Source organism: Netta rufina (genome assembly GCF_964035555.1).
Source record: "Netta rufina genome assembly, chromosome: 2".
Lineage (NCBI taxonomy): Eukaryota > Metazoa > Chordata > Aves > Anseriformes > Anatidae > Netta > Netta rufina.
This window is the reverse complement of record NC_140124.1, coordinates 100,425,879-100,446,662: the sequence shown is the minus strand read 5'-3', so window position 1 is coordinate 100,446,662 and position 20,784 is coordinate 100,425,879. Positions and strand designations below refer to the sequence as shown.

The window sequence follows — 20,784 nt, the reverse complement described above, 5'->3', positions numbered from 1 at the left end:
ACTATACATATTATTTTATGTATGACAGAAATAAATGAATAAATAAAGGATCACATCCAGTCTTTCATCCATGCACTTATGATTTAATTCGTCAGAGGTAGCAGTCTTTCTGCAATGTACTTAGTACTTTCTTACAATATATCTGTGCATAGCCACACCATATCCTTGCACCATATCTGTGCACCACTACTCACCATATCCTTGGCTTGAGCCATCATTTCATGAGATAAGTGAAGCAAGCAAAGAACTGTGCTTTTTGTAACACCTTTTCCCATAAAGGACATAGCATTTCCTCCCCATTCAACATAAAACGATGAGATGACCTGGTAGTATGAGATAAAGTTCATGGTAGCTTTACTGTAAACAGCATACAGGTAGAGTACAAACTCATACAAAACTAAAACAGAAACTTATGGAAAGATGGCAAACATTATCAAATATATGCTTTCAGCTAGATTTTAAAAATGTATTTAAATCATTTAGTCATACATTGATTTCTTATATGGTTAAACATCTGAAGCTTATTGAAGCGGCAACTAAAAACCAAGCTATATAGCAAAAAAATATATAAATAAAAACATAAAACAAAGTAGCTAAAGAACTACTACTGTTACCCTTCATGCCCTTTCACGCATGGATTTTGCTTGTGGGAACATTATCTTGGATTTCACTCTTAGTGTTTTAGTTAAAAAAAAAAAAAAAAAACAACACCCATTTGAGCTTTCTTGTCACTAATTCTTAAACAGGAGATGAAGGCACAAGGAATATAACTAACCATTGTAAGATAACAATTTCTATTTATTTATTTTTAAAGTACGCATTGCTCAACATGATCTACATTTTTTAGCTATTTACTTATGAGAAAGAAAAGTACCTTTCAGAACAATGATATTCACTAGAAGTACCGTATAAAAATTATAATGTAATTAGTTACACAATGTTTTACAAGCACTCAGATAAAAAGTTAGATTATAACATAACCTACTTACCTCAAGAAGACCTGTTAAATATTTCTTACAAATTGTGACAGGTTCAACTGTAGCAGAATATGTGCTCCAGTCTGGCAGTGCAGTAACATGAACCATTCCTTGTAATGTTCTCTCCAGTAAGGGAAGTCCATAAAAATGTGGTGCATCTGTTAGCCGTAAGCATTGTAGCAGCTTCAGAGCCAGCTCAGTTCTGAAAGAGCCAGCAAGTTCCAAGCCCTCTCTGGATTAATTGTAAAAAGAAAAAAAAAAAAAGTATCAACTGTCAGCATGAAGCTATTATAATGAATTGTTTTTACACGAGGCTGATGCATCATTCTAATTGCTGTTAGTCTGTGAGTCTCAGCATCTCAGTTAGTTACTACTGGCTAATGAGGAAAATAACATGGACTTAAATTAATATTGTAACTGCTTATAACAGGACAGCTTAACAAAAAAAAGGACAAGTGAAATAGAACTCTAATTACTAATGAACGTACAAAAGAGCAAGAGTTTTTCAAAAGAGTCTCTCAGCAAAGTCACAAAGCTTAATAGCTATGCTCATTCTGGTTCAAGAGACAAATCTTGAAATATTTCCTGCAAGTATGAGACAAAACTGGAAGGGATTTCTATAATCATTTTTCCAGCTGCCAATTATTTTATGTATATATATTATTTTTTCTTTTAAGAGTAACTGGGAAGAATGAAAAAGATAACATCCTAAAAGTATCTTTACAAACAGCTATTTTGTGGTACTTAGCTAAACAAATATTATGTTGCAATTTTAGCATCTCCTCGCATGCACTTGGATAGAGAGGTTTACTGTGGGAAATACTTTATAAACTCAGAGATAAAGTAATATAAATTAATTTCTGTCTTTGTTTGACTAACAGAAAAAGGTTGGAACTTCATGCTGGGAGAAGCTGACTAATGTGATCTGATATACTCTGTGATATACTCTAGGGCAAAAATGAGTTGGGTGAAAATAAATATTTGTTAATATTCCAGTGTTTTACTTTCCTATTAATAACTACTACAAAATCAACCAAATTATCATTAGCTTGTGCAAATTTCTAGTAGTGAAAGAGAAACAGCTCATCTTCTCAATACCATCAATTTATTATTTGTTGAAAAACTGCATACCCTAGTACACTAGTGCATAGCCTACCAAGTTTCTTAATTACCTAATTTTAATGTGAAAGCGCCTAGCTAATGCTGATCTTTACTTCAAGAGGAGTATACTACTCCATTTTTTCAGATTTACCATGACTGTACCATGGTATAATTACATTCCAACTCTCACTGAGATACAGTAGCACTACGCATTATGATTCCCAGCCAGAATTAAACAGAATTAAATTCTACCTGTCAGTCACCGACATTGAACAAAATAACAATGAGTTAAAAAGACGAATGAGTTCTTTATCAAGTTGCTGCCTGACAGCAGTCTGTATTTCATCTATTTCATCCTGCACTTGGGATTCTGGTCGCACAAGAAGGCCCAAAAGGGAATTTGGCTTCTAAAAGAAAATAATAAAATACAGTCACATAATGCGTTGTTTAAATTCTATTTTAACACACACACACAAGCCATTTTTTATTCAGTGCTTTTAAATCACACATATTATAAATCACAAATTTCACAATCATTTTAATAAGAATTATTTCTGTTTAAAAAAAAAAAAAAGAAAGAAAAAAGTAAAGTTTTCCTATAATAACCAGTTATTTGAATCTACTAAATATCATAAAATAATCCACGGTTAAAGCCTTTAAAATCTCCTGGTATTAATTAGCCAGATTTGGTAAATTTTATAGGTTTCCCAGTTAATCATATACATTAAAGTACATCAATTCTATACATAATGAAAAGAGGATTACTAGTATTTTGTTCTTAATGTTTAGACAGTATTTTAAAAGGAGAAAAGGCAGAAGTACAGAGACAGTACTTTTCTTAACATGTGATATGTAAGACCATGTGATCTCACTTTGAGTGATCTCACTTTGAGGACACTATGCCCTTGCTTTGTGAAATACTGTTCTTCACAACAAAAACTTAAACAACTGCAGTCATTACTTTTATCCTTGGCATCTACCTATTGTTTTTATACAGCAAGATTGAATTATGTTTTGACAAATATAATAAAAATTGTTTTATATTGCTTTTGTAATCTTAATGTCCTATTTTATACTTTTCAGTTTTATATATCTTAAAAGAACAACATTAGACAGATCTCAAATCTAAAGCACACAAGTCAAAAACCTGAAAGGAAAAAAAATTACATTATTTCAATATTATACTTGCCTTTATATATATACACTACCCTATATAATATAAATATAAAAATAACTTGAACTTCCTCAGGATTATAAAAATATTTTACTTAAACATATCACAACCATTTAAAATCAAAACTAAATTGACAGACTCTGAAAACAAAAACTCCTGTCTTAAATTTCAATTCTTGTTCTTAATTCATGACAGATAATGTTTATTTATATCTTTGTCATGCAGAAGGTTCTAATATGGAACCTCATCCTTTAAGTTATATAGATAATACATACACACAGTTAATGTAGTTAACTATACCACAGTTATACACGTTCAACCATATGGGTATGTACATGTATATACGTACAAATACTTAACTAACGATATAAATGTATATAAGTACACATATGTACATAAAGAGCTATGCATAAAGCTATCGATAGATAACTGTTATTAACATTTCACATATATATTAACATTTATAAGGCTCTAAATATTTTACTACAGTTACCTACACCAGAGCAAGACAAACACAAACATAAATGTTGTTTACATCTGGCAAATATAATATTAGAATTTAAAGAAAGAAAATCATATAACAAGTAAAGGAGAGAAGGAATTTACTATTGCTCAAAGTCAACTTTTCCAAACACTTAAAAATGTAGGACAGATAAAGTAGCACAGTAATACTACAAGATCTGGCTATTTCTTGGCTTTGTTGAGAAAAGTTTTTTTCCTTGAGCAGCTCACCACAAGCACACCAACCAACCAGTCCAGAGTTATATCATCTTGTACAGTCTACAGCTGAATTTACTCTAGGTATCTTCTTACATTTTTAAGCAATGACTTCATGATCCACTTTAGATGGTCTACTTCCAAGCTTGCTCTCTGCTCTCTACACAATTTGTTTAAAAATCTTAGGACATCTACCAAAAGCTTCTCATCCTCAGCAGAAGCTGGAAGCACTTGCAGAAACCTGCAATGAAAACCAAAATATATACCTTTGTACTTGTAGGGAATTAAGACAGTTTAATATCTCAGCCTAACAGGGCTGGGTTAACTTGGAAATATGCAGTTGGCTATAACAAATGTGGAACTACCTACAGTAAATATAAATATGACATATTTACATATAGTAAATATGGATTTCTATCAGTTATTTTAAAGCGCCTGTACTATATATACGTCTCACAAAAAACGTCAAATATATTTAACAAATCATACTCACATATGATTATATGCTACATATAATATGCAGTACATCATATAGTATATATACATATATTAGGTATTATTATAGACAATTACTACTGCTAAATGTCAACACGAACGTATGTAGACATAGAATTACATATAGGAAAACAAAGAAAAATCTGAACAGAGTCAAAGGAAGGAGAAAAAAAGTATCCTTATTATAAATACTGTTCTTATGTTTTGCTATTTTTGCATACATAAATTACAAAAATCACAGAACTGCTAAGGATTGGAAGGGGCCTCTGGAGGTCATCTGGTCCAAGTGACTCAAGTGTAGACACCAAGACATCTGGCTCAAGTGTAGACAGCAAGTACATGGTCCTGGGCGACCTGTTAAGGCAGCTTTTGAAGACAGCCAAGAAAGGAGATTCCACAACCTCCCTGAACAACCTGTGCAAGTGCTCCATCACCCACACAGTGAAAAAGTGTTTCCTTATGTTTAAACAGAACCTCCTGTGTTTCAATTTATGAGCATTTCCTCTTGTCCTCTCACTGGGCAACACTGAAAAGAGGCTGGCTGCATCTTTTTTGCAACCTCCTTTAAGTATTTATATACATCGATGAGATCCTTCCCATACTCCCCTCTTCTCTAGGCTAAACAGTCCCAGCTCTCTGAGCATTTCTTCACAAGAGATTCTCCATTCCCTTTTTCACCTTATTGCCCCTTCATTGGGCTCCTTCTAGTATACCTATGTCTCTCTTGTCCTGGGGAGCCCAGAAGCAGACACAGTACTACAAATAAGGTTTCATCAAGTTCCCTACAAGTAAGGTAGGGAAGAATCACCTACCTTGACCGGCAACACTCACTCTAATGCAGTCCAGGATACAACTAGCTTTCTTTGCCACTAGGGAGCGCTCTTGGCTCATGTTCAACTTAGTGTCCACCAGGACTCCCAAGAGCGTTTTCTGCAGAGCTGCTTCCCAGCTTGTAAGCACCCAGCACGTACAAGTGCATGGGTTTGTTCCTCCCTGGGTGGAAGACTTTGCAAATCTCCTTCACAAGGTTCCTGTCAGCTTATTTCTCCAGCCTGTCGAGGTCCTCCTAGATGGCAGCATGACCCCTCTGGCATACCAGCCACTCCTCCCAGTTTTACAACATTAAAAAAAAGCTGAAGATACGCTCTGCCCCATCCTTCAGATGATTAATGAATATATTGAACAGGACTGGACCCATTATTGACTACTGAAATTCACTACCAATTACAGGCCTCCAACTACACTTCATGGAGGGTGGTGATCCCAGAAAACTGTTCAGCCAGTTTTCAATCAGTTTTATCCATCCAACCAATACCTCATCAGCTTGTCTATGAGAATCTTATTGGAAATGGTGTCAGAAAGTCTACTGAAATCAAGGCAGAACATCTCCACTGCTTTCCTCTCATATACCAATCCAGTCATTTTCAAAAAGCCCCACAGAACAGTAAACAGAATTTGTGCTGTAGTCCAGGCAACTCTTCCTAATGCCAATTAGAACTAAGTGGACCTATGCTTTGAATCACAAGAGCTCTAACCTGAGTTGCAGAGTGAGAACTAGTGGAAAATGCAGTGCAATGAATAACCCTTGCCGAGATGCAGATTATGTTCAGATTCAGCATGACACTCACATGCCTTCCAGATATGTTTGGTGCAGCCAGAACAAAGTCATGCTTGCTTTCAAATCTCTCTTTCTGTGCTGTTAAAGATCTATTTGCAAACACATAGATAATGCATTTTACGAGTAGTTTTACTTTACTCCTAAAACAAAGAAAAGCCATGCACAAACCAAACACTCAGAAAATCAGAAATTAAAAAAAATAATTAAAATAACATACAACCTAAGTCAACATTATTACCTGTTTAATCTGTGCTTAGTCCCTTCTATCAGCTTTTGGAAGTACAAAGAAACTGAATTCAATTATAGGATCACACAATATTTTTCCATGAGACCATTCTGATTGACTACATGCACAATCAGAATAAAAAAAATAAATTCCATTAAGTTGAAGATATGAAAACTATGAAATTTACAGTTTAAAAATCATACCCTTAATTCATTTTTGTAGTCAGTATGCTTACCTATTTATTGCTTTTTGCCAAACAAAGCGCTTCAAAGTGTTTCGACAAGACCCAGAGATGCATTTTAAAGCAAGTCTGTCATTCAGAACATAAAAACTCAGCCTAGTGAGTGCAGCCCTAACATCTCTGTGGGATACTGCCTGAATGATTGAATTAAGACAGTCCTGCAGTCCATAGGTTGTGTGAGTTATTTTCAGTAAAAGAAGGTCTTCTGAGGAGAGTTTTAGCATGTCTAAAAATCTGAAAAGGCATAAGAGAAAAATAATTAACAGCTAGTATCTTTATAAATTATTTCAGTGAGTGCTGACTCCTTCACTTTCCAGTTCCGATGAGAAGACAAAACTCTCAAATGCCTTAAAAATGTATTTTTGTTAACCAATCCCTTCCCCTTTCTTTTTTGCCCTAAAAAAGAAAAAAAAAAAAAGGAAGTTAACCCACAACCACAAATTATCAACAACAAACCACCCCACTACATTCGATTCCTCAGTTCTTTAGGTTCTTTGGTAAGAGGGCACCTCTCAAAAAGTTATTTGAAAAGTGCTATTCACAAGGTTTGTAATGAACTCTTCCTCCACGGTATTGTAGATATTGGCTTTTTGGACTATACCATCTTCTTTTTAAGAAATTGCTATGGTTTTGACTAAGGCAATTTAAAATAAAAATAGTTTATCAAACCAATGACTGCAAAGTTACCTCTGGCTCAGAACCATTCTATTTACTCATAAAAATTGTAGGACCCCTTAAAGGACAGAAGCAAAAAATGAAATATTGTCAAGATGCACAGAAACATAGAAACATGCATTTCAGTCCTATTAAATTAATCACATTTTAAGACTGTGTATGAAACACTCTCAAAGAGAAACCATGCTAACCAAGAGCTAACTAAAGGATGTAAAGAGTTTTCTTGACTATCTATGATGATTCTCAGGTATTATTACCATTAAAAGGAATAATTATTTAAAATTTAAATTTGTCAAGAAAGAGAGAAGAAAATACAGGTCATGCGGTGAGGAAGGGGGAGAGGGGGATAAAAGACAGCTCCTTAAAAACAAACAAAAAAAGCATAATGAAAAAACAGAAGAATTTCACAGAATCATGGAATTGTAGGGGTTGGAAGGGACCTTGAGAGATCAACAGGTCCTAACCCCTGCCAAAGCAGGTTCCTTAAAGCAGGGATGCCCAGGTAGGCATTCAGATGGGCCTTGAATATCTCCAGAGAAGGAGACTCCACATCCTCCCTGGGCAGCCTGTTCCAGTGCTCTGTTACCGTCACTGTGAGTAAGTTCTTTCACATGTTGGTGCAAAATTTAAGTGTCTTATTGTTTAAAATTGTGTGAAAGGAGTCCAACCCCCAGTAAAAGTTGGATAAAGCTCTAGATTTCTTGCTTAAATACAAATTAGGTAAAACATTAGCTATGACAACATCTACAACCTCCTGGGATGTGATCATTTACATTTAGAAGATAACATTCTCAAAGCATAAGCAGCTTGAACTGCTGTTTCAATTTGGAAATTCATTTAAACTTGAAGGAACAGTAAGATAATTGAAATATATTAGGATTTAGAATCAAGATAGAATAGCTCACGTTTCTGCTTGCTTCTCATAGTTTGTCAGTTGCAATAGGTTCTCAACCCCATGGTACCACGACAGATTCCAAGCCATCTTTAGCATATCTGACACAGGTTTCATAGCCAAGCACTCAGAAGACAACGGCACCACAACAGAATTAGGGCTAACTGCATGATGAGCAGTGATTTTGACTGGGAGATGATATCTTAAAATAAATGAGTAAATAAACAATTAAACATACAAACAACTACTAAATGCTCTATTTAAGCAAGCTTTTAAATTTTATAAATAAAAGTTCTTAAAACTTTGTTAGAGAATAAAAGGCTGGGAGAAAAACTCCACATTTAACACAAAAGTGCAGACAACTTTGGATTTAACATTTAATGTTTCCCTTTGCTCTCCCATCTCTATCCTTTAGGGAGGACAGCAAAACAGAAAGGACTGAAGTTGGCTGTAAAGAAACAAAACAAAAAATCCACACACAAAAAAAGTAAAACAATGCAAAAGAAACAGCCAACACATACCGTCTAACAACAGCAACAGGCAAACTGAAGGCAGGTAGACCAGTACCATTACTGGTTATGCCATTAGCCCTGCAAGAAAGAGATTAAGCTATTCCTCTTGATTTTTAACTTTGATTTACTACTAATGCTGCACTTATTTATTATTCAGATATAGCTGCTTTTTCCTACAAGTAGCAAAGAACTCATCACGGAATACATTTGTATTAACAAACATTGTTTCTTCATGATTATGCAGTATTAAGACAGTTCTTAGTTCACACACAAAAATCTGCATGAGAGTTCTTTTCAGTATATTTCACGTGTGAATTCTAAGAACATTTTTATTCCTGAAGTACACACACATTTCAAATAATAAAACATTGTAAGCTGAAGTCTTCTGGTTTAAGGACAACCACTACCAAGCAAAAATAAATACAAATCTAATTAAGTTAACAAAAACACCACAACTATAGCTAACTATTTGATTAGTATAGCTTTCATTTTTGGAAAACATGGATTAGAGAACTATAAGGTGTTTCTGAAAAAGAAAATAAATGTAAGTACAGAAGTACAATGTACTTAAGCAACAAAAACATGCCAGGTAGATCTACATAACAGGCAACCCAAACTATTTGTTTGAACTACAAATACAAACAATTTTCTTGACCTACAAATAGGCAACACATCAATTTGGGATGTATTAAAGTTCGGGGGATAATTAATTTGAATATATACATATATAACTGATTTTCAGGAAAAACTTGTTTAGAGATGATGCAAATAAATAATTGTTGTTTCATACCACGTGTCTGTTCTTGCTACTTCGTCAAACAACAGAAGACAAAGCAATACTGTAGTTTCCATTAAAACAGCTTGATCATTTTGGAATATCAGGGAAACTGAATGAAACAAAGAAAAAAATTTGTTAGGAAAATACTGACATTTAATAATACATCAAAGGACAGCAGCTAAAACCAACTTTTTTCCACAACCGTTTTGCTAACATCTTCAACAGATGCCACAACATGACTAACACTAGCAAACAGTGATTCCTTTAAAATATTAGGGACTTGGAAACTAGCCACAGTTCTTAAGAAGGCTTTTGGTTAAACATCTAATCGTATATCACATATTTTCTATCAACCTATGTATTAAACTTAAAATAGAATCCTTACCTCTGAAGAGCAAAAGCAACAAAGATGATTGCTGTGCTAGAGACAAACGAACAACTGGATCAGCATACACAAGTTTCCGTAAGAGTGTCAGACAGGGTAACACTATGGATTCCATTACCTGCAAAAACAACAACAAAAAAATTAAATATCGATTAGGATGATCTGTTACAGAATGCTCTATACAAATTGTCATGCTATGAACCAATACATTCTACTATTTGTACCAGAGAAACAAAGAATGTGCTTAGACAAGGAAATTTTATCTGGGTGGTAACTGCGTATTCATTAGAAAATCATTAGAAAATACTTAATTTCTAGTTTTATTTTCTTGGTTTGTTTGGTAAGAGGGTAATTTTTCTGGTTTCTGGTCTTGTAACACAGCTGTAACATTTGCTTCCAAAGTATGTATTTTTAAGAAGTACATATATGAGCTAAAGGATTTCAAAAAACTACTTACTCATAAGCTTATTTTTTTGTTGTTTTGTTTTTTAATGCAAATAGTTTACTGCATCAGATTGATTCCCTGATATTTCATATCAGGGAATCCAAGAAGAGAATACAACTTTCTAGAAGTCAAATTATTGGTGAATAGCCAAAAATAGACCAAAGTAATTTCTGGTAAAGAATGAGAAGACAGCATGTCCTTCACAGGACATTACTTTGCTTGTCTGAGACTCTACCTTTAAATTTTGTTTCGTAAACTCCATCACCAAATGTAGTTTTGTTTAACATGCAACAGTTAAAAGCCCTGCTTGTTAAATATAAGAAAAAAAATTGCACAGCTGTACACAAAGCTTTATTTAAATTGAGCTTTTTCCCTCTACTAAATACTGCATCCCTTTCTTGTAGCCACTTCTCTAAGATAACACAAGTTTTTTTGATTTTGTTTTGTTTGTAAGAGGAATTCCATAATAATTATAATAAGCTAGGCAGCTTATAGCTTAAATAAACTTACATGAAGTGATCAAAAATAATGAATTTCAGGAAAATTCAGGCACCAGATTATGTATTACGATGTTATGCATTACAACATTGGAAAGCTCGCTCATCTACAACAAATATACACTCAACTATAAATACGATCTTATCTACCAGAACTATACTGGTTACATGATCTATTGGTCAGAAAGTTACTTACTCCCCAAATGTAGCCTGACATATATTTTCACTTGCTATGAACATAACTTTTTAAACTAGAAAGAGTAGATTTTAATTAGATATTAGGAAGAAATTCTTTAGTCAGAGTGTGGTAAGGCAGTGAAACAGCTTGCCTGGAGAAGCTGTGGATGCCCCATCCATGGAAGTGTTCGAAGTCAGGATGGATGGGGCTTTGAGCAACCTGGTCTAGTGGTACCCATGGCAGGGGGTTGGAACTAGATGATCTTTAAGCTCCCAACCATTCCAATCCAAACCATTCTATGATTCTAATTTTTAATTATAATGTACTTCAGATCTTAAATTCAGAGACTATTATTATTATGGACAAGACTTAAGTTCATTAAAAAATATTTTTTGGTCGCTACTTAGAAACCTCACAGAAGTTTTTATGCATTTCAGAATTACATCACCCAACACAGTCTGGCCAACTATTATCATTGGTTGACAAAACAATACTTCTCTCATTCAGAGAATCTTGCCTCTATCAAAAATTTAATAAATTAAATATGTATTGCAATTCCAAATGTTACTAAATATTTGTCTTCTGTGTAGAATACAAGTACAAAGAAAGTTAAGAGTTTTAAGCACAAAAAAGCAAGTATTACTACTGTCACATTGTGCAACGTTTGCAGAAGAACCAGTAGTTTTACCTTGCCATCCACATGTACACATTCGTTAAGGTAAGCCAGAATCTTTTCTACCACACCCAGCTTTTTCACAATGCCATGCATTTTGGTATCTGTAGAAAAACAAAATATAATTAAGAACCACTGCTTCTACATCAATTTAACCCTGAACTGCTTTCTGCATCATTATAAGTTGTTGCTGTTGAAAACAAGTTTCTAAAATTCTTCTGTTAATTAGTAAGTACAAATCCAGCTAATAAGGCAAGCCTGCCCAAACTGTTGTCTTGTCACCAATCTTTCTTTGGCTTAGTCATCCCAAAGAACGCTAAAATGCATAAATATTAACCAGTCCTTCTAAAAAACTTGACAATAACTGTGCAAAACTGTGCAGTTATTTTTAGATACAGGTGTCTACATAACAAGTGAAAAAGAGCACATTACTAAACAGTCATCACAGCACAAATTTTAGATAATACTCTCCAAGGCAAAAATAAATAAAATAAAACCTGCACTTCATTTGCAATGATTTGACTATAGTAGCTTCTTGGATGGTTGTCTCAAAGTTTTTATGGGAAAATACTTAGGATATTTATGCCCCACAATTAAAATGATCCCAAGTGCAACTCAATTTCCTATAAGGATTTCATTTGTAGTATTTGGATAGTTTTCAACAATTTAATATCGAACTAAAAAGGGTATTTACAAAATCTCATTCATCCTAAAAGTATTTTCCACCTACCTCAGTGTTCAGAATATTTGTTTTAAGAACATTCAACAGCAACAAGAAAGCCATGTTACTTGGGTTGATTGTTTTTTTTTTTTTTCTTTTAAATAAAGTGATCTTTCATATAAAGTTTGTTGTAAGACAGATACATTTTCTCCTTTATAATTTTATCTTATGCTCCTTTTCATACTCTCTCAATATCTGAAAACTTTGCCAGCTGTACTGGATATATTTTTACTATTCAAAGGAGACATTTCCTCAGTTGTGTAATAATTTTTTCTGACAAGAAAAAAAAAAAAATCAATTTTAATATTGTCTAAGACCTCATGTCTCCGTGGTGAAAAGAACTATTTTCTATCATTAGGATTTTTGTTCCTTGAACAAAACCTATGGTTGCACCAGACTGAGAAAAAAACAAAACACATAGAGAGCAAACTCCCAGGTTATGATCTTGCATTGAGCCAAATAATGCTCTACTCAAGATGGTTTACTTTTTTTTTTTTTTTTTTTTAAATTTAATCAGATCTTCTTTACCAGATTTCATCATTTTTCCCCCATGTGAGCAACACGATTATAAAAGAAAAACAAAAACGCAATGCAAATTTATGATCAGTCACTTAAATGAAGTCATAGAGAGAAAGTATAATAGGATTGCTTCTCCTGCAAACATACTAGATTAAATGCCACAGGGAGTCTGCATCATGATATTGATTGAGGGTAAAAACATGGAAGCTTAGAGTTTACTGAACAACATTTACACAAATGACATTTCAATCCATTTTAGTTACTTAGATCACCTCAAAATAGAGGAAGACATTTAAGATGCTGAAAAAAATCTTCATTACATGTAAAATACCTTTGATTAGCCTATGTAATCTAAGGATTGACCTTCCCAATTAAAATGCAACAACACTAAAGATATGTTTGTATTTTATAGCGATCATCACCCCAAACAAAAGACAGAGTACAAAAGACAGTATCTAAGATTATATATATATATAAAAAATACATGTGTGTATATACACACACACACACATATATATATATACACACATATAAAACCTACAAGAAGCGTCCTCAGCAGAAATGTACACAAAATTTAGAAAAACAAGTTTACATGATGGTCAACACATAAATACATTTTTTTTGAAAACTTACCTTGTAAAATGATGGCTAGCTGCTCAGCTGCAGACTTTCGTAAAACTAGGTCAACAGCATCAGAAGTCAAGATGTCATGAAGCTTTTCAACAGTTTCTACCTAAAAGTAAAACTGTATTAGATTCATATGCAGTATGCTATCGTAAAACAAGGCAACTAGACACTTTTCCTAACAAAGTAGAAAATCACAGAATGGTTGAGGTTGGAAGGGTCCTCTGAAGGTCATCTGGTCCAACTCCCCTGCTGAAACAACTGAGCTGTTTCAAAACCTACAGCAGGTTTCTCAGGACTGTGTCCAGAAGGCTTCTGAAGACAGCCAAGGAAGGAGTCTCCACAACCTCTCTAGGAAGCCTGTGCCAGTGCTTCATCAACCACACAGTGAAAAAATGTTTCCTGATGTTCAAACAGAACCTCCTGTGTTTCATATTTTCATTTGTGCCCAGTGCCTCTTGCCATCTCACTGGGCACCACTGCAAAGAGGCTGGCTCCACCAAAATAAAGATTTATATTTTTTGTTAGAAAGCATTTGATGAGATTCTGCACGCATGTAAAGGAATAGGCTTTAATCTTTTTGCAACAAAACTTTAATTCCTAAAATATATACAGTAGTTCCTAATGAACAATAGAAGTGGATGTCTAATAAATAACATTCAGTTTATGCAGGGCTACAGAAAGCTCAAAACTACACAGAAATGCTAGAATATGTTTTTAAGTCTCTGCCATCAGTCCCCTTCAATAAGGGTAGAGGAATTAAAATCATCCCAGAAACCCAGATATGCAGATTTCAGATTACATTTTTTGGGGGGGGTTAGGGAAAGAGTATAAATCAAGTATACAATGAGTGATTAGAATTAGAATAATTTCTAATCAGAGGGGAAGGATCTTGTTTGACATATTATTGTTAATCTGAAAATGCTGAGGGTAAAGAAGGAAGAGAATATGGAAAGGAAGTGGTTAAAAAAAAGCTTAACTGATTGAATGCAGGGAGAAAAATTTTCCACACAGGTCAAGTACTTGTGATTTGTTTTTCATTTTGAAAAAGTAGCAATGCTAAAAGAACAGACAGCATTTCACAATGTTTTTAAATATCTCATACTGGAAAAAATATTTGCTTTTTCCAACCACAAAAAAAAAAATGGATTTTGTGGAAAAAAAATCTGACAAAAATCAGACTCTACTCATGCACAATTAAATTACTGTAAGCAGGGCACAGCTTCAACCTTTGTACTTAAGTCGTGCTGTTAATTTATCTGCAATGAAAAAAATGAATGATTACTTCTCTTATTTGCAGTTGCAACTGATAGTGTAAACCTGAAGTAAACCTATTTGTATGAAATACTACAAACTTCAAAAAAATGTTAACTTCAGTGACCAGGAAAGAAGAAGAGAGGAGCAATTAGTATTTAGACAGAGCTTACTCACCTTAAATATTGATTCCATTTTATCATCCAATTTCAGCTCAATAACTTTTTCTATAATAAATAAGTTTGAAATGCCGGAAAACACACCGCCATGCAGGTTTGGGCGTTTCAGGCTTGCTCCTTCTTCATTCAAAAGATGGAATACTAGATGTTTAAGTGCTATAGATCGAACCCTAAAGAAACAAACAATTAGAAGGGAAACAATATGGAGGGGAAGACGTACGAGGAGTGGCTGAGGTTACTGGGCCTGTTCATCCTGGAGGAGGCTGAGGGGGGACCTCATCACGGTCTACAACTTCCTCACAAGAGGGAGTGGAGAGGCAGATGACCTATTCTCTGTAAACACCAATGATAGGACACGTGGGAATGGTGTTAAGCCGAGGCAGGGGAAATTTAGGCTGGACATCAGGAAGAGGTTCTTCACTGAGAGGGTAGTTGCGCACTGGAACAGGCTCCCCTGGGACGCAGTCACTGCACCAAGCCTGTCTGAATTTAAGAAGCGATTGGACTGTGCACTTAGTCACATGGTCTAAACTTTTGGGCAGACCTGTGCGGTGCCATGAGTTAGACTTGATGATCCTTATGGGTCCCTTCCAACTCAGGATATTCTATGATTCTATATAAAGTCCTCATTAGAAAACTTTAGCTCTACAGTTAAACATTAGTTTATAAAATTAATAATGTGGAGGGTGGGTGGGAACAATTTACTCAATCTACTTTTCACTGTAGATAAGTCTATTGTTTTGTTTCCTTTTTTGAGTAGACATTTTTGTCAAACATTAAAGACATGCTGAAATCCTACAAGGCATTACTCACAACTGCTTTTTTGAGAAAAGAAGACGCAGAGCAGCTCGTAGTCTAGTAGTTCTAGGGAGAATACCCTCTCCTTTGTCAGAAGACGTTTCACTCAAAGTGAGGATGCAGTTACCTAGCTTATCTTTTGTGTCAGCGTAACCCTAAAACATACAAAAAAAAAAAAACAGCTTATAAATTTAGTAAGCTAAACAGGAGGTGGAAGAAGGAACAAAAGCATAAAACCCACAACTCAAAAAAAAATAATAATTTATGGAGAATATAATTTCTCTGCTGAAAAAATAAAAATAAAATAAAGTGATCCCGTATACAAAACTAAATAGAGATTTTTATATGGCCCAGAGGTACTTTGACCTGGAACCTTTGACCTTTAATATGTTAACATGATGCTGTTCTGTAAGGTCAATTTCCTTTTTAATAAGTAGTACTCAGTCACTATATGAAAACAACTTCAAAACATTAAGTCCTACCTATTTTCAGGTATTTACCTCTTTCACACTCAACCAAAACAAACCAGAATCAATTGCATACTGCAACTGTTTAAACAGCAGAGAAAAATTGGGTTCTGAGGGAACAGGCTTATGTAGTTGACAAGCCTCTCCACGGTATTTGAAAACTCCTGGCAGTCAGGTAAAGTCCCCTCTGACTGGAAAAAGGGTTACATCACTTCTATTAAAAAAAGGGTAGAAAGGAGGAACTGGTAAACTACAGGCCAGTGCGCCTCACCTCTGTGCCCAGAAAGATCATGGAAAAGATGCTCCTGGAAGCAACATCAAGGCACATGCAAGACAAAGTGATCCAAGACAGCCAGCACAGCTTCACTAAGGGCAAGTTGTGCCTGACCAATCTGGTGGCCTTCTATGATGGAATGACTGCATCAAGTTGACAAGGGAAGACCGACTAATGTCATCTACCTGGACTTCTGCAAGGCTTCTGACATGGTCCCACATGACATACTGATCTTCAAAATTGAAGAGAGATGGATTTGAAGGGTGGACCATTCAGTGGATAAGGAGTTGGCTTGAAGGTCACACCCAGAGAAGTGTGGTCAATGGCTCTATGTCCAGGTGGAGGCCAATGACAAGTGGTATCCCTCAGTGGTCTGTCCTGAGGCCAGTACTGTTTAATATATTTTTTTTTTGAGGAACACAGGAAGTTCCTCACTAACATGCGAAAGAACTTCACAGTGAGGGTGACGGAGCATTGGAACAGGCTGCCTAGGGAGGTTGTAGAGTCTCCTTCTCTGGAGATATTCAAGGCCTGTCTGGATGCCTACCTGGGCAGCCTGCTCTGAGGAACCTGCTTTGGCAGGGCAGTTGGACCCAATGGTTTCAAGGTCCCTTCCAACCACTACAGTTCTGTGATTCTGTGATCTTTATCAATGACATAGGCAGTGGGATTGGGTGCACCCTCAGCAAGTTTGTAGATGATACCAAGCTGAGTGGTGCAGTTGATACAACAGAAGGAACGGATGCCATCAAAAGGGACGTGGAGCAGCTTGAGAAGTAGGTCCATAGGAACCTAATGAGGTTCAACAAGGCCAAGAGCAAAGTGATGTGCCTTGGGGAGGGCAATCCCAGACACAAGTACAGCCTGGGAGAAGAACTCATTTAGAGCAGCTCTGCAGAACTTGAGGGTTCTGGTGGACAAAAAGCTCAACATGAACCAGCAGTACACACTTTGCAGCCCAGGATGTAGTTGACCTTCTGGGCTGCATCAACAGAGGAGTGGCCAGCAGGTTGAGGGAAGGGATCATGCCCTGTAGTGGGTTTATGTGGCAAGGTTTTGGTAGCAGAGGGCCATAGGGGTGGTTTCTGTGAGAAGGATCTAGAAGCTGCCCCATGTTTGGTAAGGGCCCCACTGCTGCCCAGAGCTGAGCCAATAAGCGATGTTGTTTTGCACCTCTGTGAGAGCATATTTAAGACAGGGAAAAAAACGCTGCGCCATACAGCGGCTGGGAGAGTGAGAGGAGTGAGGAACAGCCTTGCAGGTGCCAAGGTCAGTGAAGAAGGAGGGGGAGAGGTGCTCCAGGTGCCAGAGCAGAAGTCCCCTGTGGTCTGTGGTAAGGACCATGGTGAAGCAGGATGTCCCCCTGCAGCCCATGGAGTACCACGGTGGAGCAGGGTTCCACGCTGCAGCCCGTGGAGGAGACCATGGTGGAGCAGGTGGCCCTGCACCGATGGAGGCTGCCGCCTGTGGAAGACCCCTGCCAGAGCAGATTCCGGGCTGGACCTGTAGCCCGTGGAGAGGAGACCATGCAGGAGCAGGTGACCTGGCAGGAGCTGCTGCCCGTAGGGGAGCCAGGTTGGAGCAGTTTTCTCCTGAGGGATGGACCCCATGGTACGGACCCATATCTGGAGCAGTTCTGGAAGAGCTGCTGCCTGTGGGAAGCCCACACCGGATCAGTTCATCAAGGACTGCATCCTGTGGGTGGGACCCCAAAGCACAGGGATGAGAGTGACCGAGAAGGAGCAGCAGAGAAGTGCTGTAGACTGACCATAACCCCCATTCCCCTGCTCCCCTGCACCGCTCGGGGGGAGGAGGTGGAAGAGGGTGGATGGGGGGGGGGGAAAGGTGCTTTTGGTTTCTTTCCTTTGTTTCTCACTTCTCTAGCTTGTTAGTAACAACCAATAAATCTTACTATCCCCCTATGCCGAGTCTGTTTTGCCCGTTACAATAATTACTGCACGATCTTGTCCTTATCTCAATCTTGAAGCCCTTTTCATTGTATTTTCTCTCCATTCTCTCTTTGAGGAGGGGGAGCAAGAGAGCGGCTGTGGTGGAGCTCAGCTGCCCACTCGAGCGGAACCATGACATGCCCCTTTACTTCGCCTTTGTGAAGCCCCACTTGGAGTCCTGCATCCAGGCCTGGGGCCCCCAGAACAAGAAGGATGTGGATGGGTTGGATTAGAGGACAGGAGGAAATTCTTCACTCAGAGGGCGGTGAGGCACTGGAACAGGTTGCCCAGTGAAGCTGTGGATGCCTTATCCCTGAAGACCAAGCTTAACAAGGCCCTGGACAACCTGACCTAGTGGGTGGCATCCCTGCCCATGGCGGTGGTATTGGAACTGGATGATCTTTAAGGGCCCTTCTAACTCAAGTCATTCTGTGATTCTATGAAAATATAAGGCATTTTATATACATTGGGTAAATATAGGCCTTCAGTAGTCTCTGGTCAAATATTTGTTTTATGTAGCCATGACAAGGTGTAGCACAGAGAAAAATTCTACTCAAAAATGAATTTGAACAAGAATCTCTCAATACATGTTTAGCCTTAATTTGGAATCTATGATCTATAGGTAGATCATAGAAAGGAAATCTCTATCTTTTTTTCTTTAGTGCTAAAAAACTTTGATGGAGAAACTAGGCTGAAAATCAGACTGAAGGCTGCAAAAGTAACTATTAGATTGAACCAAGAGTGAAGGTACGGAATATAAAATGGGTGCAGTATTACAGATATGAAGACCGATGTTAAGGATAATACTGACTGTTGATAATTATAATCAAATAATAACAAAAAAGGAAACAAAGAAAACACAGCTTAAATGTACTTGATCAGAAAACTGTACAATCACAGAAGATCTCTGAACATTCAACCTTGAAGATGTGGGATGGACTTAAATAAGCATGAAAAAGCATTCAATGTTTTAAGCTGTAATTAAGTCATAGTCAGTAACTGTTAATTTCTACTACATTTCAGAGTTTCACATTCTAGCAATAACAGGCTAAAATCTGTCTACAAAATTAAAAGTAGTAACTCTGGCTGGCTGGCATCTAAACCCATATAACATTCGTTATTTGACTTTTGATAAGTCTGTGGGTATATTACTGTTGACCTACTCTCCAGGTGGTACTTACAACTTCTTGCTGTGGTTTAAGAGGACAGTGCTGCTGTTTACATGATTTAATACATCAAATTCAGATAATAGCACATAGAAGTACCTGTAAAACAGGAATGATGGGATAGAGAGCTTCAATAAACTTGTTCCAAGTCAATACTGCCATTACTAATTGGCCCTGCAACAGATGCATCAGAATGGCCTTGGCTGCGGAATGTACCTGTTAAACAACAAAAAAAGAAACTAATACCAGAGCTGATGTGTCTAGATCAGTTTGTCAATGTTGTAAGAAAAAACGTAATATAAAAAAAAAAAAAAAACTCAAAGAGAAAGGATCTACAGAAGAAATACTATCACTGAATGACAACTTCTAAGTTGTCTGTCACACTAAACATCAGACTGTTAAAAAAGCCTCTCAGAACACAGAAATCAAACAGTTCTACCTAAATAGTACAAACAAGAAGTCTTGAAATTAAAAATATTATTCAGGCAGAGAGACAACTATAGAGAACATAATTCCTCTCTGGATTGCCTACGTACTAGAGTCTAAGCATACGATGTGCCAATGCCAAAATGTTATCTTCCAAGTTAAAATTGTAATACACCATGACCACTGTTGGAGTCTCTCATGTAAGAATAAGCCTGAATTTTATTTTTGTTTGTTTTAGATCTAACATGTCTAAAATGACTTCATGACTTTTTATCCAATCATTTTCCCCTCAGAACTTTGTTTTGGCTTTTCTATAAGTATTAATGAATCTTTCTGAAATAAAATAAACCATTAGTTCAACTTATACATCTATCGGCCCCTCTATCCTCCTGGTAAAAAGAAGTTTATTTTTTTGACTCTTGTACTGGGTCTGGCTGGAATGTTAACCACCACACTCTACATTTCTGAGGTAATTCCCAGAATTTCCAGTCTTTATGATATGCTTCTGTAGAGGATTTAGAAGGACTTAAAACCTCTTATACGGCCATTTCACTTTATTGAAGAAAACAATCAAACTAAGATCATCAAAACTTTCCAATTGTACATGAATAAATTTGTTTTTTGTTTTTTTAATCATTAAAAGAAAAAAGGTATATGATGCAATATAAATACTGTATTGATGTACACCATATACAACCTATTATTATTGCTATAATGGGAATAGAGGAGAAAAAAAACAGCTCAGAATTCATTCTTCTTTAAATAAATGCCTACCTTTAGCAGCTAAAAAATTGCATTTCACACCAGTAATAAAAATACTCTC

General features: G+C 36.3%; 1 protein-coding gene across 1 annotated transcript in view; it reads right to left on the bottom strand.

Annotated features, from left to right (window-relative positions):
- The window catches only part of RTTN (rotatin), an 83,555-nt gene that overhangs the window by 35,558 nt on the left and 27,213 nt on the right, over nucleotides 1–20,784 (bottom strand). The window contains exons 16-29 of the mRNA XM_084306721.1: nucleotides 19,635–19,751; nucleotides 15,695–15,834; nucleotides 14,880–15,051; nucleotides 13,458–13,557; nucleotides 11,600–11,688; nucleotides 9,792–9,909; nucleotides 9,404–9,515; nucleotides 8,638–8,688; nucleotides 8,130–8,318; nucleotides 6,544–6,783; nucleotides 4,066–4,210; nucleotides 2,331–2,485; nucleotides 990–1,209; nucleotides 195–323 (exon numbers count right to left, since the gene is read on the bottom strand). Of these exons, the coding sequence (XP_084162847.1) occupies nucleotides 195–323; nucleotides 990–1,209; nucleotides 2,331–2,485; nucleotides 4,066–4,210; nucleotides 6,544–6,783; nucleotides 8,130–8,318; nucleotides 8,638–8,688; nucleotides 9,404–9,515; nucleotides 9,792–9,909; nucleotides 11,600–11,688; nucleotides 13,458–13,557; nucleotides 14,880–15,051; nucleotides 15,695–15,834; nucleotides 19,635–19,751 (1,977 nt within the window). The remainder of the gene's footprint in view (nucleotides 1–194; nucleotides 324–989; nucleotides 1,210–2,330; nucleotides 2,486–4,065; nucleotides 4,211–6,543; nucleotides 6,784–8,129; nucleotides 8,319–8,637; nucleotides 8,689–9,403; nucleotides 9,516–9,791; nucleotides 9,910–11,599; nucleotides 11,689–13,457; nucleotides 13,558–14,879; nucleotides 15,052–15,694; nucleotides 15,835–19,634; nucleotides 19,752–20,784) is intronic.